Source organism: Suillus discolor, assembly GCF_016758755.1.
Source record: "Suillus discolor strain FC423 chromosome Unknown F5147scaffold_70, whole genome shotgun sequence".
Lineage (NCBI taxonomy): Eukaryota > Fungi > Basidiomycota > Agaricomycetes > Boletales > Suillaceae > Suillus > Suillus discolor.
Genome location: NW_024541317.1, coordinates 79598 through 105866, shown reverse-complemented (window position 1 = coordinate 105866; position 26269 = coordinate 79598). Strand labels below are relative to the sequence as shown.

The 26269-nt window shown below is 46.4% G+C and overlaps 6 protein-coding genes across 6 annotated transcripts; 4 read left to right on the top strand and 2 right to left on the bottom strand.

The window, feature by feature from the left end:
* Positions 1-608: 608 nt before the first annotated feature.
* On the top strand, positions 609-2149 carry F5147DRAFT_656634 (uncharacterized protein; the record flags this gene model as incomplete). The annotated part of the gene is made up of 9 exons (XM_041434142.1): positions 609-760; positions 809-937; positions 1002-1141; positions 1169-1223; positions 1263-1349; positions 1396-1534; positions 1581-1772; positions 1823-1968; positions 2029-2149. The coding sequence occupies 9 exons, from the start codon at positions 609-611 to the stop codon at positions 2147-2149; spliced, it is 1161 nt and encodes a 386-aa protein (XP_041288163.1).
* Positions 2150-5697: 3548 nt separating this feature from the next.
* Positions 5698-6776, top strand: F5147DRAFT_818424 (uncharacterized protein; the record flags this gene model as incomplete). The annotated part of the gene is made up of 4 exons (XM_041443610.1): positions 5698-5857; positions 5907-6331; positions 6381-6685; positions 6734-6776. The coding sequence occupies 4 exons, from the start codon at positions 5698-5700 to the stop codon at positions 6774-6776; spliced, it is 933 nt and encodes a 310-aa protein (XP_041288162.1).
* Positions 6777-6879: 103 nt separating this feature from the next.
* Positions 6880-13893, top strand: F5147DRAFT_818420 (uncharacterized protein; the record flags this gene model as incomplete). Its single annotated transcript, XM_041443609.1, has 32 exons — positions 6880-6936; positions 6992-7004; positions 7062-7161; positions 7215-7404; positions 7464-7484; positions 7546-7558; positions 7608-7650; positions 7698-7763; positions 7814-7852; positions 7919-8135; positions 8187-8346; positions 8400-8429; positions 8483-8663; positions 8719-8781; positions 8831-8874; positions 8932-9053; positions 9103-9359; positions 9410-9441; positions 9491-9560; positions 9618-9654; positions 9702-9839; positions 9886-9969; positions 10025-10313; positions 10383-10581; positions 10631-10979; positions 11028-11103; positions 11158-11692; positions 11745-11862; positions 11916-12130; positions 12181-12443; positions 12686-13598; positions 13653-13893. 32 exons carry the CDS (start codon positions 6880-6882, stop codon positions 13891-13893), a joined length of 5175 nt encoding a protein of 1724 aa, XP_041288161.1.
* An 880-nt stretch (positions 13894-14773) lies between these two features.
* F5147DRAFT_778368 (uncharacterized protein) lies at positions 14774-15213 on the bottom strand (the record flags this gene model as incomplete). The annotated part of the gene is made up of 2 exons (XM_041442124.1): positions 14774-14873; positions 14945-15213. The coding sequence occupies 2 exons, from the start codon at positions 15211-15213 to the stop codon at positions 14774-14776; spliced, it is 369 nt and encodes a 122-aa protein (XP_041288160.1).
* A 1098-nt stretch (positions 15214-16311) lies between these two features.
* F5147DRAFT_818418 (uncharacterized protein) lies at positions 16312-17175 on the top strand (the record flags this gene model as incomplete). The annotated part of the gene is made up of 1 exon (XM_041443608.1): positions 16312-17175. The coding sequence occupies one exon, from the start codon at positions 16312-16314 to the stop codon at positions 17158-17160; it is 849 nt and encodes a 282-aa protein (XP_041288159.1). The 3' UTR covers positions 17161-17175.
* A 6818-nt stretch (positions 17176-23993) lies between these two features.
* On the bottom strand, positions 23994-25383 carry F5147DRAFT_656630 (uncharacterized protein; the record flags this gene model as incomplete). The annotated part of the gene is made up of 5 exons (XM_041434141.1): positions 23994-24191; positions 24231-24381; positions 24562-24706; positions 24749-24836; positions 25276-25383. 5 exons carry the CDS (start codon positions 25381-25383, stop codon positions 23994-23996), a joined length of 690 nt encoding a protein of 229 aa, XP_041288158.1.
* Between the last annotated feature and the right edge of the window lie 886 nt (positions 25384-26269).

Below are 26269 nucleotides of genomic sequence, written 5' to 3'. Positions count from 1 at the left end.
TTGGCAGAATACCTTGGGAGACCCTAGTACATTGAATGACTTCCTGCTACACTTGGTTCAGATCACTGCTGGGTCCAAATACCGTAATGATGAGCATCAGAAATCTGTGTATCCTTAGTTACAGTGACTACGTGTCAGACTCGGACTACCGAGTCTGTTGCTCACCTTCTATCCTGGCCTTCTTTTGAGGTCTGTAAAACTCTCTGGCTTGTTATTATGACGTCGATCTCACTCGCCATTCAGTATCTTCAACATCAAGGACCCTCTCAGGGCCAACTCGCGTCATCATCTTGTTGGGCTAGCCGCCACTTCAAGTTGCCTCCGTCCCAATCAAAGAGAGCTGTTTTCATCGTTCCTTGAACTATCCCGAAAAGGTTCGAGAAACCACCCATGTTAGAAAGACCCTGTTGCACCTAGCTAATGACGTTCCTTAGACTATCCTAAAAAGGCCAACTTCTGCTACTTGTTTGGGAATTCCAATTAATACGCATTCATCTTTCATTAAGTCATTGGTGCAGATGTCGTGCACATATAAGACAACCTCATAGAAGGCTTTCGCCCTCGTCCAACTTACTGCAGCCCTCCTCTTTCTGACTTCAAACTCGGGTATGACGGAATCGGGGAACAGTTCGGGCAGCCCTCGGGCTCAGGAGTCTTCCCTGTGTATCCCGACGTCTCCGCATGCTAGAGCGAAGCGAAGAATTGCCGTTCTTGAGGAGGAAGTCGAAATTTTGAAACAGGACAAGGTAACAAAGCAAAGGTATACATCCTCTCGAATTCTCTAAGTGATTTTAACTCCCCATCGCAGGAAGACAACCTATTACATCTCGCAGGGACGAGCAATCCGCTGTATGGTTGCCCTTTATACTCCCATAGAAGACCTTATCGCCGAAAATGACTGGCATTGTGAAGATGGCGACAGTGACACTACCATCGAGTAAGGACTCGGATTCGATTGTGTTCATCACAGTGGTACTGATTTTGTTGATGACAATGCACAGACAAGACCGCCACCAATGTGGCTACATCGAACTCAGCAAGACGCTACCATGGATTCACCAGAAGCTGATGAGTCTCAACCACGAGGAGTCGGAAGATATGCTCAGAAAGGGTGGTCCTCAGCATCTTTATTATATCCCCTGTTCATTTTCCATGTAGCTCAAACAAGGCGCGGACTCAGCTCGTGGTGACAACATGGGTACTCTCAAGGAACTTGTGGCATCGTGGGTGAATATTGACTGTCATCCGACTCCGCTCATTAGGACCGACGACAAGCACCACCGAGGCTTCGTTAATGATGCATGCGGTCGCATGCTCTGTCCAGCGGAATGGCGTTGGGACGACCCAGTGTAAGCAATAATTCTCATTCTTAACTGTTACTGATGATTTGTCCAGCGTCAGGGCTGGGATTCGTGACCGTACCACTGCATACATCGTCTCTGAGAACTCATGGCCGTTGTTCATGTATGAAGGCTATGAAGCTTCCGTCAAGAATCTCGAGCGCGGTCTCATGAAGTCAAAATTGTTAGTTATGGTACGTGACCTTTTTTCCAATTGAATCATAGTTCATCGCATCATAGGGATTCAAGGCCATCTTTACTTCTCCATCCTCTGCTAATGAGGCAGATGGTGACAGTGACGGCGCCGATATCCTCGAGAACAACCGACGCGCCAAGAGACGATCAGACCAAGCAAGAGTCAAGACTTGTGTCGCCTCTATCATAGGTATGAGGAAGGTGACTCCCCGCGCGATTGCCTACACTGCTTGCCAAGTACGCTCCAATTCTTGCCTCTGACTATGAATTTGACATTATTTCTGCAGGTCCAATTTGCTCTTTCAAACATCACCTCCTGGCGCACTGTAGATGCAGACTTCGATTATCAACTGTTCTGGAATAACATCGTAGATTTCTTTGAAGATGCGCCAGGTCGAGCTGCGCGAGCTAGGGTACATGCGCTCCTGGAGTGGTGGACAAGGCAAGTATCTGACTGTTAGCAACTCGCTAGATTCGCTAACGTCCCATGTAGGAAAGTTTTTGGAAGAAATCACCGGCAGGACCTGACACTAGATGTTATTTCCCAAATGTCTGTCAGTGCTCTTGCTGCCCAGAGACTGGAGATGGAGGCGGCCGCATTTGACTCTGATTAGTTCTACAACATTTGTTACATTTCTATTAATTACACTCTCATGTCTGGTCTTACAATTAATATCATGGTAGTGTTAATGTGCTATTAGAACTATCTTGAAACATTGTTAGTTCTGCTGTGTAATGTATAGCTTCGACCCTCATCGTCTCCTCAAAATGAACATTGTATCCTCGAAACACACGGATCGTGATGTCCCTGCCGAACAAATTCAAGGTATTGTGTGTTCGAGCGACGCACTAATGAACATTATATCCTCGAAACACATGGACCGTGATGTCCCTGCCAAACAAATTCAAGGTATTGTGAGTTCGAGCGACGCACTAATGAATATTATATCCTCGAAACACACGGACCATGATGTCCCTGCCAAACAAATTCAAGGTAGCGTGTGTCTGAGCGATGCACCAATGAACAACATCTCCTCGAAAGACATTAATGCTTATATCCCTGCCGAACACATGCAAGATATTGCATGTCTGAGCAACGCTGCAATGAATGTTATGTCTCCGAAAGAGTCTGAGCGACGCATCAATGAATGTCATGTCCTCAAAAGGCATGGACCGTTATGTTCCTGCCGAACAAATTCAAGGTAGCGCGTGTCTGAGCAATGCACCAATGAACGTTATGTCCTCAAAACACACGGACCGTCATGTCCCTGCCAAACAAATTCAAGACATCGTGTGTCTGAGTGACACATCAATGAATGTTGTGTCCTCAAAACACACGGACTGTCATGTCCCTGTGTGGAAAATCTATACGAGCGGGAGGCTTCGCAACACGCTAAACAGGTATGAATATCTCAGTATTCATTTATGAAACTCTATTAAAAAAACATTGTACCTAAACAGGTATGAATCTACTTGTACATCAGTACTCTACTCAAACGTTACAGTGGGATAACAACTCACATCTCAGTATTCATTTATGAAACTGAGATGTTACAACTTTGGCTGGCTCTTCTTATACGGTGAGTGTGCCAGCAAGACTTTTGATGAAAGCATATATACTTAAGAACAAAAAGATTGCCGACATTGACATGTCGTCCATGTTCTCCGTTTGGAGACGCTCACACTCGATGTGGTTCATTCTTCGGCCGTACTCTCCTTCTCCCCTTCGGCTCTGTCTCTCTCGGCCTTATGCTCCTCGGATACATCGGCTCTCAACACCCTGCTGAACAAATTCAAGGTATCCCGTGTCCAAGCGACACACCAATGAATGTTATGTCCTCGAAAGACATGAACCGTCATGTCTCTCCCGAACACACTCAAAGTATTGCGTATCTGAGCGATGCACCAATGAACGACATCTCCTCAAAAGACACTAATCGCTATTGTCCCTGCCAAACACATTCAAGATATCGTGTGTCTGAGCGACGCTGCAATGAATGTCGTGTCCTCGAAAGACACATATCACCATGTTCCTGCCGATCGTTTGGCTTTGTGATGTCAATTGAACATACTATTCGCATTTGCCAATGCTGATCAGAATGCCCCGACTTGCTCTGCAAGGGCACTCCGAAAACCATGTGCCTTTATGTATATTGGCACACAGTCTGTGCTCAATAAAATATACTATTTTGACTGACGGTTCGACCAATAAATGTGCAATATGCACGACTCTGTTGTTATTGTCTTGCTGCAACACAGACTTGTGCTTTTTACGCTCAAGCAACTTGCTTTTATGTGATGCTCATCTTGAGCTAGGAAAATGTATTGTGTGAAGACCAGATGATATACATCTGTACCATGGGGAACTTCACCAAAGTGTGTTTCATTTTAGCACATTGAAACCTCCTTCAGTGACACTCTCAGTCTTGGTCTGTATTCAATTTCATGAACCTATGCGCGTTAATTTTTTTGTCGATCCATCTAAGTACAAAAGCTCGCAAAGCAAATAGTACTATTGGGCTAAGGTGCTTGCAAATTCGTCTTTCCTCGATATAGCCAGATATTCCCATGTGAAAGTGGTCAGCAGATTTAAGACGATTGTTGCGGTGTTTCACAATATATTGCTTTATATAGTATTCTCATTTGTTCACCGGTCCACTGATGCGAGTCTTCATCTTCGTAGAATCATATGCTGGGAGTGGGCCTCAATGATCACCAGTTCATGAACATTCTGTCAGTCTGCCCGACCATGGTGTGTGTATCAATTTACCTCTAGAAGACCATGGGAAGGAACGGGTTATGACATTCTGCAATGTGTTCTGTCAAGATTTGCATGATAGTTAGTAGTAGTGAACATGAGGTCAGGACATGTCTGGGACACACAAATAGCCTGAACTTACCTGAAGTGCATCATACTGATAACGACCTTCCACACTCGCGGATTGGCTGCCGTAGGTTTCAAACTTGGCAAACCCGTGCTGGACCATCAATTCGAAGACCAGCTGAACTTAGTACAATGCCCAATACCCTATGGCATAGGAAAAGGAATCGGATATCAGGCCTTCAGGCAAGAGTACTTGAACGGTAGCCTCATTTCCAAGAAAGATCAGTCTAGACCAGACGAGTGTAAGGTGACCTGTTACATAAAGATAGAGAGCCGATTTATTCCGGAATGCCACACCTACGTTCAACTTGTCACAATCTGGGATCATTTGAGGGTCCAAATTTACCGCTATGTATGACTTCAAGTTGCCTGCAGGTGTTACGACAAACGGTCGCGTGCGACTAGGATGATCTAAACAGCGACAACCACGACAGTGGTACCGAGTGCTGAGAGTCGTCGGCCTTTACAGACAAGCAAAGGTTGCGTACTCGAATGTAGCTCGTGGTGGTTAACGAGGGGTTACGCTGAGATGATAGCAGGGTTTACAGACAGTGAGAAGCGTCACTGAAGGTACGAGTCGATGTCGAGCAGGTAGCTTTAGTGGGACAAGGAGTTCAAGGGTAAACCTAGTTGATTAGACTAGTTTCTGGGGTGTACCTAGTAAGATTAAAGTAAGGAACATCTACTTTAATCTTCGACCTTATATAAGGCTACTCTATCGTGTCTAAGCTCAGCTCGAAGCTGGGTTCTAATCTGCTTATCTACATGAGTCAGAGATAGCATCCATGAGGCGGGCTTCTATCGTAGATAGGGTCCATGCGGTACCCTTCTATCAGTACATGAGGCAACACGAGGCTTGCCTTCTATCTTGATAACATAAATAGGTCTTCTAGACCTATGTCGTCATGTCATGTCACGTGCGGTCCAGACCGCTTATCGTCTCTCATCTATCATCATCTATCATCGTCTATAGAGCTGGTGAGGCTCCGGTATCGTCTATAGCCGTGCGGTGGCAGAGGGCTCTCTGCTGGCGGGGGACTCGTGCCATGTTACTGTAACAGCAGGTGTCAATTTTGGGTATACCATTTGCGCCTCAACCTGTTTGGAAATTCAGACAAAGTGTTGGCTCGATGATATAAGGATGACCTCATTGCGGACTCGTCGGAGTTGCTTCAAGCTCAAGGCATTCTTTTGTACCATTGACACAACTCAAGTCCAAATTCCCCAACCTTTCATATAACCACTTCATCATCACAAGCTCCTCTTGTTCAACAGACCATGTTGGACTTACTCTCCAAAGATCGAATAGTCAACGAGGCAGGCCTCAGAGCCGCCTTGCATCATCTGGACGCAATTTCAACTTCAGGAGCAACCGTATTACAAGCCACGGTTGAACATATGTTGTTATCACCCCATATCTTTGCATATATTATTTCTGGTATCTCACAAACTTTCTTCAAGCATCATCAGCTCTGACTCTCTAACAGTTTGGTATCGCCGCGAGGCAATAATCTCACAGATCATGACAAACTTTCCAACGAAATCTCAAGAATATCCAGCATCCATTGCGAGAAAAATGCTAGACAATCTGTCTATGTACTTTTTGGCTTTTCCAGCTGAGTCTCTAGCGATGGATGTCTCAAAGGACATCGGTCGTCACAGTGGCTTCATCGAGGGCGCTTTACCTGTACTTTGCGCGCTGAACAATATGAAAATTTCTGGTACAGAGTCTGATAATGGATTCGTCAAGAAGAAGGTACCTCAGAAAATGTACAAGTGCAATCGCCTGAAAGGCCATACGGCCATCGACACATCGCTCTTCGTGAGGCTTGGTGTGGTTGTGCCTCTCACGAGTGAGGCTGCTGCATCATTGTCTACTCACATTCTTGCAGAGCTGAAAAATGCTCTCTCGGTGAGTATATTCGCTACTTTTGATGTTTCCCCTGACAGCTCTCCATAAGTTCTACCTCTCGCTTCTCCGGAGGACGGAATTGGCAGGCGACATCAAAGCCTTACTCCTCCAAAATGCTGGGAAGTCTGCCGAAGATGTTGCACCTGAAGTTTCGTCAACCGAGGATGTCGAGAGCCGAACAAACCGACCTAGTGCGTGCGAAATGGTGCAGTCTATGAAGGCTGCGCTTTACTTCGACAACGCGGATGGGTTCGGAGAGTGGCGAATCCTCATATCTACGGAGGTCTTTAAAAAATTGCATGAATTTCATAGAGCAGATCAGAAGACATTCAAGATCGTCTTCAAGAAGATCAAGTCTGTCTTCTGATGAATTTTGTTGCAATGATCTCATTGTTGCCACAGACAACTATCGAATGGCCATTTCTCAGATGATAATCACAAGTGAATTAACGGGCCGAATGCAGGCATACCCATCTACGACGCCAAGGTGACAAGGGACTTACGATTAGTAGTAAGCGTAATTTCACATACGTCGCTTAAAGCAGGAAATGACCGACCTTTTCTCTCAGTACCAGATTGATTGTATTCCTGACCAGGATGGAAAGGTAAGCCATTCTTACATTAACATCGAGCATGATACTGAGATTGGAGTCTTGACAGTCCGAAAGACAAGGTAAGCCATCAAGAGCAATTACATCTTTTCCACCATTAGCACTCATATGAACTCCAGTAATCCAGGTATATGGCATTTATATGCATGCACAGTTTGGCAGAATATGGGATGCCTTGGGTAGCCATCTTGCACGCAAGGGCAGAGAATATCATAGAAGGTGAGGACCTTTTTCGGCTCTTGATGCAATTCAGTGAATCATTGCTTGCACAGGTGTACCTTTCAGAATAGACCTGTCCTTTCTGAAGACAGCGCGATTCTGCCTGCATCATTCCCACCAGCTGAACTTGAGCCAGAATGCTCAGGAAGCCCACTTGATCTCAGTGATAAAGACATGGTTGAGTATTTTGAGTTGTCATTTGTGCGGTCATTGACTCATGACATAGCTTCACCCTTTGCTTGTGTATGAATTTTTGCCATCTATACAAATTGGTTTCCATCTAACGATTTTGTAATTTGGAGAAATATGTCACATTCTCACAAGTAAGCTTATAAATACAGCTTATATGTACGCGAATATTGACTTAATAACCTTTCGTTTTAGGCGCTTCTGCATGGTGAGCGATCATGTAGTTGGTTCACCACTTATTCTCATCTTTGCAAAAGGTCTCATCGCAAACCAAGACGTAGAGCACGTCTTTAAGCTCACGTGAGTTTACCCCAATGAGACGCATTCATTGATCGATGCTAGTTTAGACCACAAGAACAAAATATTGTCGAGTGCACCACGTCAAGTTACGTCTTGGGTCGCAGCGGCACAGGGTGAGCGTCCTGCCCCTGATATGAGTAGCTTATTTATCACACTCAACTAGAAAAACCACGACGATGTTGTTCAAGATTCTCGGTATTCAGTGAGCTTGGGAAATGAGTGCCATCGACATGCCGAAGCCACGCCAAATCTTCGTCACCAAATCCAGAGTGCTCGCTATGAGAGCAGAGGAGTATTTCACAAAGCTTCTCGAATCTCTGGCATTAGCAGGTTATACCCTGGAGGAACTTGCAAAAATGAAGGCACAAAGTGTTCAGGAGGGCCTTGTTGATCTCGACGACCTGCCAGAATCACAGATGAGTATACCCATGACATACAGCGAGCTTGAGGACAAGCACTTTCCCCTTTTTGTAACTTTTGATCGAGTATGTCCCAATCCATCCTCCGGACAATTCCTAAGCTAATCGTTTATGTAGCTGGCGAAAATGGTCGCAACAGATATCTTGAGCAAGAAAGATAGCGCAGGACTTTTCTTCAATGTGGACGATGCTGAGGCGCAAGACTGTTTCGTCATTTATGACGTATTCGCGAATCAATACTGGCCTCATTTTCCACAGAATCTCACTAAGAATCTTAGTAGCATCATTTTCTCTTGTGATGACAATGAAGTACTGACACTCCCCCATCAGATCTGTGGTTGGTTTTCAGTGAATTCATGGGTAAGTACTATTTATATTACATCAACACTGACAATTCTTGAATATACATACAGAAATTGTCAAAGGCTCCGAACATGCGCTGACTTGTCAAGGAGTTCTCGATCGCCCAAACTACATCTGTCTTCCTCATCGTTCTTACCCAAATTTTGCTAATCAGAGGGAAATTCTATATGACATCTTCAAGTATTATACAAAAATTAAGAGGCAGCGACGTCATCATGATGTTGCAGACCGGTACGACCAATTCCTATTTCTTACCCACGTAATGTCACGATATATGCCCAAACAGTGCACATGCGATACTAAAGGTCTTGCGAAGCCAAAGGTTCCCTGGCCAACATATTGATTATATGTACGTGTTGTCCCAACCAATGCATCTTGCACCTGACCACCTACACTAGCTATGTGGACGATGTACAAGACATCCTTCTGATCGATGCCCTCTGTAAGTAGTTACACCATCCCTCGTTGACAGAAATCACTCGAGAACTTTCTGTTGTAGTTTTGAGGCAATTATGCGGGCATCCAGATGGTTTGTTCTGGGCTGGTGACACCGCACAGACAATCTCTGCAGGAAGTTCCTTTAGGTTCAATTATCTGAAAGTGTTTCTCTACCGCATGGAGGTTAGCAGACAGTGACTTAGATCGGGCCTGAATTGATATCTTAGAACAGCAGCAAAATACCTCGATCAATTCCACTGGAGCATGTCTTCATCAACCTACGATGTTTCAATTGATGACAAACTACAGATCGAATGGTGGCATTGTCAACTGCGTGAATTCTGTGATCGAACTCATCACAAAATTTTGGCCCAACACAATCGATGGTTTCCGGCAAGAAAAAGAGGTGGTTGGTGGGCTCAAGCCTGTATTTTTTACTGGTTGGGACAAAGATGCCCTTTGTTATGAACAGTCATTCTTTGGGGCGAGGTAAGTAGGCCTGGACAATATCCCTCTTTTCCTACTCAGGATTCTTCTAGCGGTAGTCACGTTGAGTTCGGAGCCCAGCAATGTAAAGTAATTGGTTGGAGGTTTCATTCATACACTGACGAGGCATCTAGGCATTCTCGTGCATGACGATGCAGCACGTCAGAAGTTACGAGACCAAGTTGGTCAAATTGGACTAATTATGTGAGTCATATTGAGACTACCTTTGCTCTGTATTTTCATGTTGACATATGTATGCAGGATGCTTTATGAGAGCAAAGGCATGGAATTCGATGATGTGAGAAAGCCAAGTTTGCTATCTGATGGATGTCTGACCTCGGTCAGGTGCTGCTGTACAACTTTTTCGAGGATTCTGCTGTAGATCTGTCACAATGGCGCATAGTTCTCAATAGGGTAGAGGGTCAAAGATATGCACCAAACTTTGAACGAGATGAGGCACAATACGCTAGGGTTTGTAGCGAGGTACGCACATCGATCCTCGGAACAAACACTGGCTTACTTTTATCAGCTCACACTTCTTTATGTGGGGATCACTCGAGCAAGGAAGAACCTATGGATCGTTGACAAATCTGATAGATCAGAGCCAATGCATGTACGTTGATAGTAGCATGTTGGTGTAACTCGATCTGATAACTATTTTCCTTCAGATATTCTGGACGTCTCGCAACCAGATCTATAATTGTGTCCCTGGCACCAATGTCCCTCACCTAGCTGTCTCCTCGAGTCCGGCAGAATGGGCATCCTTCGGGCACTCACTATTCTCGCACAAGCGCTACTCGCAGGCTATCCACTGCTTCGAACGTGCCAACCTTCATTGTGAAGTGAAGGTCTGTGAAGCATATCAACTCCGAGAAGTCGCGCGTTCTAGTGTCGGAGTAGCCTTACTCGACGACCAAAAAAGAATTTTTAACGTGGCTGCTGATGCCTTTGCTGATTGTGGGGCAACTGCGACAGGAAATCAGAAGCTCCAATACTATCATAACTCGGCGGATTGCTACGTTTGAGCAGGAGATGATCTTAAAGCTGCCGAGGCCTATTTAAATACTCAAGAGTTCGAGCAAGCAGCGAAAAGATATCGCAAGGCTGGACGGTTTGACAAGACCCTCCATGTCCTTCATGACCATGGCATGGATATACCTGACGAGACCAAGATGGAGTTATGGACTGTGTGCAGACTGTTTTACTGCAGCAGGAACAACGCTCAGTAAGTATTAGATTCTCCACAATATTTTTATTTAATAGCAATTGCGCAGGGCTCCCTTGCCCCTCTTCTCCGCAATTGATGAACAACTCGAATTTCTGGAGGACTATGATCTTGATTACGCTCGTGCATCACTACTTGAATCTCACTCGAGGTACTATGAGGCCGCAGAGCTCCACTTATCAGAGAATAGACCCCTGGCAGCTGTGCGGGCATTCATCAAGGATGAAAGCAACGTCAATTCTACTATTCGTGCGGCCGATACTATATTGGAATACTTCTGGCGCAGATGCTCCTTCAAAATCATGGCAAAATACGTTGTTGATGAGCCAATGCGGTATTTCATCGCTATCGCTGATCAGCTGGAGATGAACAAACTAACGCTGGCCACGCGTGATTTAGTATGTATTAGCAGTCTCAAAGTGACCGCTGGACTGATCGACATCCAGATATCGATGTTTCAAAACATCTTGCACGGAAATCATGAGCTGTTGAGAAATCTTGTGCTTAACTTCCATAAACAGGGTAACCAGCTAGCAGCTCTCTTTTGCCTGGACAACATATTCTCTTGAACCACAGATATTCGAGCTTTCACGGTCGATGAAATGCAATGGTTCCTTCAACAATTTCACGCCTATGCGCGACTGCTCTATCTGATTTTGACCTTCCCTGACCCCATGGAGCATAGGGGTATTCAGAGACTATTCTTCATTGTGCGGTTGTCCGATGATGAGTTTCTCATACCAGATAGAACCTTCCTCCACAACAACGTGATGGAAATCTGCCAGGGCATCATTTGGGTATCGGAACATCCGTCCAGATACACAGCTTCTCGTAGAGTCGTCACCCAGCTGCTACAACAATCCATTCGAACGATCTTGAAAGACAAAATATCGGAGATCGATGATATGTGCTGCAAATCTCCCGTTTTCTCGCAATGCCTGGAATTCCTGATATCTGGAGTATGTCGAAGAGATATCTGTCCCAAAGAGCATGTTGCAGTATCGAAATTGGATCACCAGTATTACAACAAGCAAGTTGCCATCCACATCTGGCAGATCCTGATCTTGCAATTCATGTATCCGCCTCACCCATACATTGAGCGACGCAAAAGGTACGCCTGGAGGTAGCTTATGATCGAGTACTCATATTGATCACTCTATCAGCATGAGGGACTGGCTCAAGCATCTCTACAAGGCTATCAATCCACCGTTATTCATTCAAGGTTCCACTGCGGACCTCGACATGAACCTGATGCCTCTTCGTCTAGATGGCATGAAAGTGGTGAAGCTCTGGATCGCGAATCCTTCTACTCGCTCGACCCATTCCATGCCCAGGCTGAATTTTTGACGGTGTTGATGGGAATAACCAGTCTTAGTTTTGCTTTTGACAGAAACGACACACCTGACTACATCTCTCGAGCAAAGTGTACGATCTCCGGACCATTCAAATTCGCTCGCAAGGAGGACAATCGCTATATGGTTCATGACCTGCTCAATTCTTACCAAGGAGCTACCTGCAGCAGCATCTCATCAGGGATTTTGTATATTCTGTAAGCGCGTTCTTCTTATCTCTACATGCAATGAACTAAGTGCAATTCAGACATATCCTTGATAATCGTTTATATGTCAACCTCTCGGTGTTGTGCGACTGTATCGAGGACGTCTGCAGTGCTTTTGTAATCAACTATCGAATGGACCCCACCTTTAACAGGTTTCCTCTTCATAATGTCGTCCTTCCATGTAACTGGCTACTGTTTCCCCACACATTCACCATGGAGAAGGACACTAAGCTGTTTTTGATGGGCAAGCTTCTGGATGAAATAGCGAGGCTGGTCGAAGCATTGCATGTAGAAGCCGACATGGGTGAGTCTCTCGACTTTTCGGAGATCCGAGACTACAATTAGGCAGATTTCCTCTGGCTGAACCATACGAAATTTACACCTATTCTCCGCAATGTTTTCATTTCCCGAATGTGAGCCCAGTTCAGTATCTGTTCGTCAGCGATGTGCATACTGATTATATGTATTACAGCTGCAGGGTTCTCTGCCTCAGTACATTTTTTGTCTCTTTTCAATACCCATCCGCTGCTGAATTGTGTTCATTAGTTGCTCATAACATCAAGAATTGTTTGATGAGAAACAAAGTAGACAATATCATTCTTTCTCTGCACAAAAAGACTCCTCCTTCAAATCGGCATCCAGTTAATTATTGGAAACTCGTGGATGACGTGGTCGAGTGCATGACACCCTTGCCAGGATGTATGCCACTTCCAGACGGTTACCTGCGAGCTCTCCTGGCTTTCGAGAATAATACAGGAGTGGGAAACCTGGTGCATCTTGTTCACAAAATGATGAACCAGCATACCCTAGTCTATACTGGTATAGACCGACGGCTCATATACGAGAAGACCATCGAGATCCCCCATCTCCTCTCATCGTACGCAGTGATTGCACGGTCTACCCCGAGAGTAGAGGCCCCTGCCTTTGTACCTGGTGTAGGACATTGCAAGGACCGACTAGAGGTCATGCAGCATGATGAGAATGAGATAACGGAACCACGACCTCAAGATTTCGAAGGAGAAGAAGAAGGGGAAGAGGATGTCACGGCGAATGCTGATACTGAGACTCATGATGTGTGGGAGACTTGGGATGTGGCGGCGACATTGCTCGCACCTGATCTTGACGAGTCGCTATGCACCAATGGACCATCGGTGGAGGAGGAAGAGGCGGCTTGCAAAATTCAGAACACATACCGCCGTTACGTCAGATGCCGCTCGAGTCGTGCAGTCAATGCCGAAATTGACGTGACATTCATGACATGCCTGAAGGAGACGCAGTCCCCTGAATGGTGTTCGGGTTATTACACCTTCCTTTTCCTTGGACCGTTGCCTCACCTTCTGGTGTGCTTGGAACGAGGCATTGCTCTGACTCACGCTGCAAAAGCAAAGATGAAAGGCCTTCTCAACAAGGAGTCTCATGAGAAGCTTGAGGAGTTGAGCAAGCAGAGAAGCGAGCTAGTGTCCGTCCTCGCTTACTCAGCAACATACAATAACTAACACTGCCCTGTTTACAGAGCCCTCCTCAAGAAGGGATTGAGATTATGCATGCAGCTAGAACCTTCCTCATCTGCTCACCATGCCCGTGACATTGATGCACTCAGATCTGGAGCTCTAGAAGTCCAGCAATTCATGCAGGGGGTTCCCGGCAACATGAAAGATATGCAATCCGACTTTCAAATAGCCTATAAGGGCATTGTTGCAAAGAATGTTCATGTGGGAAGGAGACATAGATACCTCTCAATGTCGAGGATATAAATTTTGTTTAGGTTGTATAGTCAAGACTGCCATTTTGTTGGTGTATCATATATCATCATATTGTACGGTGTGTATTTCCATAAATCAATGCCTGTGCATGCGAGAGAACAAGCGTTAACAAAAGTAGACAATAAACAAGTTTTCATCATCATCGAAGGTATTTATACTTACCACTACCAATAACCCAGTCTGCGATCATGTAGCACTGGGACTTCGAGCTACCACACTGCAGTCTAGCCCAACAGCGACCCTTTGAGGAGCTGCTATGCTCTTTTGGGCAGGATCATATACGACACCCATCGAGACTTGTTGAGATGGCAGGGTTTTCAGTACACCACACTTGGGCACTGTGGTTAGATGTCCTCATTTTTACGGCTATTGGCTAGAAGTACATGGTCCTTCCCTCATAAAATCAGTATTATCCTATCCAGTGCATTGCACAAGGCTCATGACGGGGAAACGAGATTGATGGTGTACTGGAAGGACATAAGGAATGAGACATAAGTGCAGAATCACTAGAAACAAAGGTGAAGTAGTTGTCCAAATGCTGCAACACTAATTGTGTCATTGACTATTGGCATGTAGTGGAGATGCACAGCAGGGAAATAACATGAGCTGACTCCACCATGGGATGGGTGGTGACTGTGGGGTTGCTGCACGTGTTGTGGTAGTTTTGGTGGGCGTGCGATTTGGTTCGTTGCTTATATGCTTGTTTTGCTTTCTCAAAATTTGGCCCCCAAGCAACAACCAAAGTCTAAACAGAGATCACTAAACCACAGCGATTGTAAATGTACCAAGAAGAGCCATACCTGCTTGTCCCACACTGCAGCCACGTTGACAACGCGAGGACGACTTGGGGCGTTGCGAAAGTTCTATTCTTTCATTGGTGTGAGGTTGAGAGCGGAAGAGTGAGGAGAGCCAGCTGATGAACCTTCCATCCGGAGGTGAACTCGAAGGCATTGTTGGATGATGTTCGACTTCTTCATCGGTATTGAGTCAAGATCAGGGGAAAAGTGAGGAAAGGCAAGCCAGGAACACATGTGGATCTAACTGGGAAGACGTGGAGGGTTGCTGAAGTTCATTTGGTGCATCACTTTCAGGTGAAAAGCGGTGAATGAGTAAGGACAGGCGAGTGAGGAGTGTGCGTAGATGGACCGCCAAAGGCCATGAAGGCTGCGGAAGTTCAGTCGTTTCATCATTGACGGGTAGAAAGCCGCAGAGGAGCGAGAAAAGGTGAGCGAGGAATGCATTTGCAGAGGAATGTGGGTGTAAACTATCCATTGGGGAGGGCTGAGGGGCTTCCATGCCGTGAAAAAACATTGGCGGGAGTTCATCTATATTGTCAAATTGGCCAGGACATCGCAGCTAGAATATTACTGTTATAATGAATGAGAAAGATTGCAAACTCGGCACCTACTTCCAAAAATGACCTGTCACTGAGCGAAGAGCGGGGTGTATGCTGTATTCCTGAATCATCATCTTGAGGTGCCGTCTGTTCCTGTTCTCATAAGATGCACTTGCAAGGAGGTGGTTGTTCCGAGACAAGGAGATGGCGGTGACATGCTTTGTTTCAAGGATAGCGATCTGCTCCCAAGTGGTGGCGTCATATATCCTAATCAGATGGAGATAAGTTAGATATTGGTCCCACGCAGGCAATGGTTTTAGATTTACATAAAAGTTAAACCTAGTTTTGAATGACTGTGGTAACCGTACCCCAGCGATGCATCAGGCTTTACTTGTTCCCGAAGTCCTCCTGGAGATATTCACCTATGTGAACACAATACCATATACTCAAATAACATTGACCCAGAAATTGCTTGCAGCACTTGCAAGGACATGCAAAATCTTCCATGAGCCTGCGATGGATTTGTTGTGGATTGAAATCCATGAGTTAGAACCACTGCTAGGCTGTGTAGCAAGGCTACATCCACTGATATATAATCATAGTCATACAAGGGTTAGTGCACGACTTTATTACACTTTGTTTGTTTGTTTTCAGCTCACCGAGCGTCTACATAATAGTGGAACGAGCCCTGGGCGAAAGATGTCGAGCCATTATCTGCCCATGAGGTCCATCAATTTCTGTGTCACTCCTCCTGTATATGCACATTGGACATACAATCTGATCATCCACACCTTCTATCTGTCATCCCCGCCGAGGCATGCGTATTTCCGAGGCTGAAGTCATTAAATTTTTCCACCACATATTTGAACCTCTTTCTGCCTCACATGCTGCACCGATGTCATCTATTGAGCATCGACGAAGGTCTGCAATCTTTTGTGACATGTTGCATTGCTCTGGAGCATTTATGCATCTACACTCCTCTAATGTACGATGATGACAGCACAGCAAATGAACTGTTCCTGCTATCTGATAGGATTCATTGGTGCACGCGGCTTGTAACTCTGTCTTGTCCAATGGTCGACTGGGCAACATGGAAGCATCTCTCCCAGCTCCCTACCCTTCTCACATTGGGAATTGATCAAGGGTATTATGACCCTTCTTCGCTGTCAAACCAAGATATTGTGAATTTATCATTCCTTAACATCACGAGCCTTTCCTTTCTACATGTGTGCAATGCTGCAGACATCATCACACTCATGCAACACTCGCAATTTCCCTTGCTGAAAGAGTTCAAGTTTGAAGCCAACTATCTGTCTTCAGAAGAGGCCGAGCAACTCTTTCATGCTCTGTCCCACTGCAAAGCATGTCGGACTCTAGAAGAAATCTTCATCTCTTCTCTTGAAGTCAGATTCGTGGGACCCCAAAACCACAAGTTTTTGACACCAATTCCGCATTTCCTTTGCTTTACACAGCTCCGAACTCTGCAGCTCAAGTTTTCTCATTCCTCCATCTACCTAGACAATAACATGCTCTTGCAAGCTATGTCTAGTTGGCTGCACATCCGCACTCTGGAAATCAACTACTTAGACGACCATCTTTCTTCTTCCGAAGTCTCCCTCCGTGGATTATTCGCAGCGCTCAGTCTGTGTCCACAATTGCATACACTACGAGTTCCGATCAATATTGCAACTATCGATGTTGATCCTGATTCCGAGCCAATACAACATACCTCCCTACGATCACTGGAATTGGAGACATCGGAGACTGAAATAGCAGATGCAGAAACCCTCGCTCGCATCATTTCCGCCTGGCTCCCTTGTGTCGATCGAGTTCTAAGCATAGATAAGAGGTGGGATAAATTCAACAAGCATCTCAAATCTTTGAGAGTGGCTACTGCGCCGTATGTCGCGGGAGCCTGCTAGAATAATTGAGTTTGTAATACCTTCGAGTTCTTTCGTTCATTCGTTATCGTTGTCGCTGTTGTCTGTAGTTATAAACTGGTGTACTAGTACTTCTGCATAATCACCAAGGACCCACTGGTTCTCTGTCATTAGTATGATTTCCAACATCATTACAATGTTTCGGTTTGGAGTGGAGCTGAGGCGTCTCGCCTGTGAATACAGGTTGCTTGAAAGGTTTGTCGAGGTAGTTTCAGGAGTTGGAATTGTACGAAATGGCTATATTATCATACAATATGGCGCTTTCCTCAGTATGGTGTAGTATGCGTGTTTGAAGCACATCGGCACCCTCAGCCGAGAAAGTGGTGAGGACTCGATATGTCGGAAAAATCTGAATTATCTGAGCACAAGATACCTGATCATGCTGACCAGGTTTGGCTAGGCAATCCACTTTGGCAGGGCCTGAGAATGCCTGATCACGCTCAATAGACTAAGTACTGTAGGTAGCCCGTTTATCTATAAAGGACGAATGGTCTTTGCTTAGTAATCAGGCCCTCCCCCCATGCTCTCAACGTGCATGTCTTCCGTTCCAAATGGTGCAGACATCTCTGCTGGTACTCACCCGGATCTGTCCCTCGGTTCATTCATATCAGGTCCCAGTACACCTGGCAGACCACTCCATGTTCTGTCAATTTCATCACCCGCTCCCAGCAATGGTGATGGCCCAGACACACCCCTTCCACGCGCACGACATCCAAGACAAAGCGCACCAGGAGGAAAAGGCGCTGCTTTATCTCTAAGAGACCAAGAAAAGATACACCAAAAACCGCTGCCCACTGGCTCTATCCAAACTAATCTACACAACAGCACATTGACTCTCTCAAAAAAGAAAACTTTAACATCAAACTACGCGTTCATTTCCTTGAGGAGCGTCTTGCACAGCTTGCACCTGACCAGATCGATGCTGCTCTCAAACAGAACATTAACCTGAAGATCGAGGTCCAGCAACGCGGTCTTGAGATCAAGAAACTCAAGAAACTTGTCTTGGAGCTTGAGCATGAGTTGGAGCGTCTTCAGCGTGGCTTGACGCACGACCATGATCTGGAGTCGCGGCTGCACGAGCACGAGCGCGACTTGGAGACACAGCTACACGAGCGGGAACGCGATCTTGAGATGCAGCTTCAAGAGCGCGAGCATGAGATCAGGGAGTTGAGGAAGGCCCAGGTTATCATTGAGCGCAGTGAGGACGACTCCATAGATCCCAGTTATGCATGGAAAGTTGAGGATCTGCGTGCTGAGAATGAGGAACTTCGTCATGAGCTCGAGCAGCACGATCAACTTCTCATTGCACGCGAGGAGGAGAATGAGGCACTTGCTGACCATGCTGATCGGTTACAACTGGAGGTCGAGGATTTGCAGCGATGGAGAGAAGCGGAAAGCATTGAAAGGAGCGAGAGTCGGGCTCAAATACTTGAGGAGAGAGAGGAACGTGAGGCTGTGGAGGACGATCTCAACTCAATCCAGGATAAACTTGCTGCCGCCACTATCGAGTTACAACAGAAGGAGGACGAATTGGAGCTCAAGAACAAAGAGATAAATGATTTGATCCAGGAACATGATCACATCGTTGATGTTGTCGAGGAGGAGTGGAGGGGTGAAGTCAAAGAGGCCAGGAGTCAGGTTGAAGAGCTCAGAGATGTTTGTTTCATTGTCCTATCTGTGTTCTGTCTCTCACTATCGCATAGGTCCTTGCAGAATGCGAAAACGAAGCAAGAGAACTCCAACTCAATATCACAGAGCTCGAAGCCAATACCAATGACCTCCATGCCAAGTTCGAAGCCACACTTGCACATCTTGAACAAGAAGCAGAGGAGAAAGATGCCGAGCTCCGTGCTGTGAATGAGGAGATTGAGCAACTCGGAAAGCAAGTATATGCACTCGAGGAAGACACAGATCACATGGCTGAGGATCATGAACATCAGAGAGAGGAGGACGCAGTCGAGCACGAAACACTAGAAGCACTCGCATCTGCGCTCAAATATGTACATCCATTTTCATCACTCACTCGAATTGAAAAGCTCACATATTGCAACAGAAAGTCTCAGGACTGAAATCCCAACTCCAAGACATCCAAGAACTCTATGACCAATCTCTTCAAGACATGCACGCACACCGAGCCCGTCAGGAAGAACTAGCAGGGCACATCGAAGACCTAGTGAAACAGGTGAAACGCGAACAGGAAGCTCAGGAGAGTCTTGAGCGCGAGTTCGACGATATCGAGAAGACGCACAAGTCTGAGCTCCGACACGAACACCGTGCACTCGAAGACAAAGACTCTGCACTGCGCAGCACCCTCAATGACCTCACACGCACGCAGTCCCTCCTCTCACAACGCCAAGGCAACCTCGAAGCCGTCCAAAACACACTTCGGGATATGGAACAACGGTCCAAAGAGCTCGGGGAGACCCATACGACCGCGCGGTTCTCGTTGCAGCTAGAGGTCGACAGGCTGAAACGTGATGTCGACCATTTAGAGGACGAACTACCTTGTACGAGGAAAGATGTCGGCGACCGAGAGGGTACGACTCGTGATCATGAACATCTGATTCATAAACTGCAGCTCGAAGTACAACAGCTCACCACACAGCTCAGCACCCAAACTCAAGCGTGTCCCAGTCTCTCAGAGGAGCTTGACAGTGCACAGAGCAGTCTCAAGACCGCTGAGGCAGAGTCATTTGGGTATAGGACGAGAGTGAATGAGCTGGAGACGCGGTTGTCTAAAGACCAGCGGACGTTATTGAGTGCTGAGAATCAGTATCGTGATCAGCTTACGGAGCGAAATACATTGCTGCTTATGATATATCAATACATGGATAAGATCCTCGGCATGGATAAGACTCCTGTGAGTTCTTCTGTTTCTCTCTAACACGCGTCATTCACTCACAAGATCATGTTATTTTGCAGAAGAAAGAATCAAGCAGAAACAAAGCCCTCCACCAATTTCAGTGTCTTCCACGACAACCTCATCACACGGCTCAAAGCTTTGTCTCTAATCCAACTCGACTTCGAAAAGCTCGTCCAAGATGCAAAAGGGAAATTCACTGGGTAGCTTGGTGAGATGCGGAGGCAGCTTGATGTGCGGTGGAAACAGATCGATAAGTTTGAGTCGAGCGTAAAGGTGTATGGTGAGGCAAAGGCTACATGGAGACGGAAGTTTACTGCGAAGGAAGGAGAGATTGAGGGGTTGAAGGTGGGTGTTTTTATGAGTGTTTTTGATTTTACGTTGACTTTGATTGATACTCTTACTCTCATTTGCTAAGGCCACCAACGCAGCATTAACCTCGCAACTAGTGACATCCCGACGACCAACCCAAGGCGACTCCCAAGAAACATAGACGCACCTTTCCCGCGCAGTAAATGCTGAGAAATGCCTAGTGGTGGTTCAAAACCAGCTCCTCTTAAGTGAAGAAATGATTTCGAACATAAACCAAAAGACGACTACAGCTGATCAGAAATGGGAGGCGAGGGTGAAGGAGTATGAGACAAGGTTGAAAGCGGGGGAGGAGAAGCATAAGAGGGAGAGGCAAGGGGCGAAGGAGAGGGAGTTGGAGTTGGAGTTGGAAAATCAGTCAAGGTTTGTGTTGGTTGACCTTCTCTTCCCTCTTTTTTCCTCCTTGCATGTCCAAGGTCTTGTGCTGATGAATTGGCATGGCAGGAGTCTAAAACGCCAGAACGAACTCACTCAAAAATGGAGTGCACAACTGGACAATGTGGCAGAGGCAAATAAAGGTCCCTCACGGCCACGGTAACAATACCCTCCTTGTTGTTTGCCGTGTCCATGATGTTCACCCCTATGGGTTTTGTATAACAAAGGTTGGAAACTTGCTGAGGATCGGCGAGTAACACTAAGACGAATCGGACAGGATTAACAGGACGAAGTTATGATTCTTTAGAACATTGTACAAGCGGGTAGGTGATAGTAGGTAGGAGACCCGAGTCTGAGTAACATGACGTCGAACATCGCAATATAAAGGGGAATGTAACACGTGATCCATGATTCGTAAGTAGATGGTAAGCGTCTGGCTTACACCCTCCCATTCTCCGAAGAACCTTCCATGGTGTCCATAGGACTTTCTGCATCTTTCACAGCTTTCAGTGTCGGTCTGTCTTGATCTTCTTCTTCGAGCTCTGGCGTGTCTCTTGTGTTGTTGTCTTCTTTGGCAGTATTCGTTTCAAGTCTTGCGTTGTAGGCTTGTAGTGCGGTAGTGTCTTCGAGATCTCTTCCAGCCACCCATATGTCGTTCTCTGGACCATAGCCGCGCCATTGGACAAGATACTGGTGGCCGTGTCCTCGGTTTCTTCTATCCAGCACCTTTTCAATCTCCCATTCGTGCGTTCCGGTAGCGGTCATGATGGGTCCTGGACGTTGTAGTTCTCTCGAAGGGTATAGCTCGGCGTCGTTGGGAACATGTTTCTTCAGTTCTGAGGCATGAAAAGTGGGATAGATGTTAGTGTGGTCAGGCAAGTCAAGAGTGTAAGTCGACGACTCAGCGTTTGCTGATACTATGCTGTAGGGACCATCGAAGCATGGCATGAATTTTGCCACTCTTCTGCTGTTACCGTTGAGGTACTCTCTCCACCTGTGAGCCATTGAGAGGTATACGAGGTCCCTGACGTTGAAAGTGAGCTATTTTCCTCTGTGCAAATTAGCCGCATTAGCTTGACTGATCTTGGAGGCTATCAGAGCGTCATGAGCGTCCGCTATGTCCGTCTTCAGTGACATGATAGCTTCCAGCGCGTTTGCCACATCAGCCGGGAAGTTTTCGCGGGTTCATTTCACCCCGTCGACTGTCAGTGGTGGTAGTCTGCGAGGTGTATGCCCGAGATGCATATGGAAAGGGGAGTAACCTGTGGACGCGTTAATAGTTGACATCATGTTGAATCGCACCCTTGGTAGTGCGTCAAGCCATCTGTTCTGGTGCCAATTGACGAAGTATCGGAGCTGTTGGTCGACAGTCTTGTTCGTTCGTTCACTGGAGCCATCTGTTTGCAGATGGTAGGCGGTTGACATCTTTAGCTTCACGCCCATCAGCTGGTGTAGGGCTTTCCAAAACTTGCTGGTGAAGAGCTTGTCACGGTCGGAGATTATGTCAAGTGGGAGCCCATTCTCACAGTACCAGTGGTCGAAGAACAAGCTGGCAACTTCTCTCGCACTCATATTCATTCTGCAAGGGATCAGTCGTATGTCGGCACCCAGCCTGTCGGTGATCATCATGATCCCGTCGTATCCCTTCTCTGTGGGTAAAGGACCGATGAAATCCATTGCGATGGAGTCGCCGCATTGGTCTGGCACTGGTAGCGGGTGGAGGGGACCTGTGGGCTTTGTTGTCCAGCTTTTGTTCCTTGCGCAGTCTGCGCAACCAGGTATATAGCTTTCCTCTAAATCGCGTCTCATATTTGGCCAATAGAATGATTCCTTGATAGCGCCGTATGCCTTGTTGATTCCAAAGTGCCCGAGTTCGTCATGCGCGAGCCGGAATACCGTCTCTCACAGATGCATGATGCGGGGAATGACGAGACGGTTGTTGATATATAAGAGTCCATTGCGCTTTTGTAGGCCGGGGAACGAGTCTGTTAGATTTGTCAACTTCATGCACCAGGTGTCCTTCAAGTATCCAGCTTTTATGTCGTTGAGTAGCGATGGGTCCGGTGCCACGGACAAGATCGATGCTATTGGTTTGATGCTCTCTGTGACGTTTGTTGGCATGTGTAGAGTGCGTTCGGCGTATGAGGGGATGTCCTCAGCATCTGGAGGTAGGTGCAATAGAGCATCCGCGACCGAATTGTCCTCGCCACGAATATATTGGATGTTGAAGTCATACTGCGCGAAGAATTCCTGCCATCTGGCTTGTCTGCGCGATAACTCTTTCTGAGTCATGAAACTCTCGAGCGTTCTGTGGTCAGTATGTACGATGAATGGGGTCATCAGCGAATGGATGAGTCCTTGATATTGTAGCCGTGAGAACTATAGTAGAATGCAATTTTGCTCCTCCTAAATAATGTCATTTATATGGCGAGAATTTTTGGTTGGGAATACATGACCATTGATGCCTGTAAATCCAGAGCAACATGAGCAGTTCACACAAATGTTGTTGCTTTCCTCTATTGCAGTAGATGAGGGGTAGTAGCACACTTCTGCCAATTATTTTGTGCATTGTCATTTTGCCTCATTTGTGCTCTGAATTACGGCCTCATTCAAGACATTCTCGTGAGAAGTAGCTTTGACACTGCTTAACGAAAGTAGAATAGTGTGGGACTTCTTAACAAAGTCGCGATATACTGCAATCATAACACACAAGGGATAGCAGCGTATTCCTCTCAATGTTGTTGATTGTTCTCGTTCTTCATTGAAATTAAGATGCTATCTCAGATTATCCACGGCTTTCTCATGAGAAGTAGCTTGGCCCTGCACAAAAAATGTAGGATGGCATTGTAAAGTACACCATAAAGTCGTGACACTGCGCCATCACAATACACAAGGGATCGCAGCGTACTCCTCTTAACGTTGTAAACTGTTCTCGGTCTTTCTTATTTTGGCGGGCTTTCCAAGGGTCTTTCCCCAGCAAATGGCTGCGGCAAAGTTTGGATCTCTACTATTACCGTCCAAGAGCCATAGCCTACTACAACATCATATTTGCACCGTTGGAGAGTACATCTCTTTGACAGAACCAGACTACTTTCTTGTATTGCCTGGCCTATATACTAATACATCAGATATTGACACTGTCGTCCCAATGCCTCTTGCAGGCATCGCGTCGGGTATAACTAGTCACAACAATATCAATGATGAGACACACTTATTTGAGAGTAGGGATACATATGTTTCCAGACAACCAGGGCATGTGAATTCCATTCAACTTGTAACCAAGATGTTTTTCTGTCTTGAGATGGCGTTTATGACAGCCAGGACGGACGAGCTTGACAGAGTCCTTATAACACACATATCTCCCATTGTGTCGACCATATTGATCTAACATAGGTTCCTGTCCCAAGGGCTAAAAATGTGACCTCACAAAATTAAAAAGAAAACTTACAAAGAGCAGGTCGTCCTCTATCTTGCCGGAGCCCATTTTAATTCGCTTGACGTTACGGTCTTGGAGGTCTTCCACGACGCGCTTCTCGCCAACCGACAAACTTGGTGCTTGAGGGAGAGATGGAGAAGCAGAGCCTGTTACCAGCCCGGCTCTGTGATGCTGATGGAGGCTTGGTTGGTATGATATGCAAGTTGCATAGGAGGTCATGACTCCTGGAAAATGCCCCGATGGGAAGGATTGATGGTGTATGGGGGGGCGCGGATGGGTGTTGTGGAGGAGAAGCGGCAGCAGTTAGCAGTGGGTATGGGCCAACATGAGTGGCATGCGAAACGTGGGCCACTGCAGGAGGGCAATGGCCATGTTGTCCCGCTTGGGGTGCGTGATACACAACTCCAGCATCCACACCAGACGAAGGTGCGATGGGCGCGTATGGGGGAGGGACACCGTGCAGGCAGCAGGGGGTGCGGGGGTATAGCCTGGATGATGCATGTGTGCAGGATGGGGCCAGGGAAATTGACCCATATACATGCCAGTGTTTGGGGTGTCCTGGTTTGTATTGGAAGAGTCGGAATTGTGCGATGAGGGATGTGAGGGAGATTGAGTCATCTAAAGGTAAGAAGTAGATATGGTTAGAAAATATAGGCATTGAAGCTGGGAATACATGTACCTGAGCCAGCAGATAATAGATTAAGATGTTATGAAAATGGGTATGTGTTCGCGGTGGCAGTAGGTGTCTGAGCGTGTAAGGGATGGAGGATGAAGGTCACTGAAGCAATATTGGTTGTGGTGCGCTGTGAATGTTTGTGCCTTCCTGGGGCGAACAATCCGATCGGAGAACCACAACTCATGTTTCTGGCTGCATGAACAGGTACTAGATCCAAGGCCAAATTACATGAGTGATAAGATCCAAACTTTGACAAAGCGTGAGTTCCAATGTAGCAGAGAGATAGTTATCGATTCACTTACCACTTCGCAGTGTTACATGGTGTGAAGGTTGTCCTCCAACCCTTCTTCAATCGAGACAGATTAGCTGGCGGAAACTGACATAAAAACAGAGGAATGCAGTGGCGGCTCGTGCGAGTTTAACTGAGAGTTGGTCACAGGTCTCTACCGTGACCCGTACCCATGACCCGTGACCGCCTGAGTACGCCATGGCTGATCAGATTATCAGTGAGTACTTGTCCTCATATTTACCCGCACATCTCTGCTTTAGCATGCAGTGACGGTGCTGTGAATTTATATGTTCTCCTGCATTCGATCTGAAGTTCAAAACTTAATTTTAAAATAAATTCGACTCGAGTAATAGAATGTGATTGGAAGGGAGTTTTAGAAAGAGATATGATCCTCGAACTTGTCCTCATCGTCATGCCCCTCGCTGTCCATTCCCTCTGAGTCTACTTCTTCTTCACTAATGTCATCGTCGAGTTCTTCATCATCCTCGTCACCGATGTCCTCTTGTTCATCGTCACATTCTTGATAATCTTCGCCACCATCCATATCCTCCTTGCTGTCTTCAACGTCCATGGCTTCGGTCCTTACCATTGAATCTGTACCAAGAGTGTCTCGTGTGATTCTCCGGACCGTGACTGAATGACCGACACCAAAGTAGGTATAGCACATAAACATGTCTCTATCAACAAATCTAGTTGAAAAGCTTTGTCAGGATTAATGCAAGGGCAAGGAAAGTTTACACTTGCATCCCGACGTAGTGTTCCTCCCAATCGTCCAGTTCCCCCTGAGGACGTGCCAGTGATTTTCCGTAGTGGAGTGAACTTATACTGCGTCCGGATGCAATTGCCGGAATCAAATGCGCTCCTCTGATGACTTGTCCTGGATCGAGGAAGCCAAACACATCTGGGTCCGATTCTTCCACGAATGCAATCTTCGGAAGGCGAGCATGGTTCATGCCAGATTTATGGGTCCACAGAGGTGCCAGCCATCTAACCCATAGAACGTCCAGGTACCGTTTCACAGGCGGATGCTCGTCTTTAATCCATACCTCCATATGATAAATGCGTAATACTCGGGCATACCAGTAT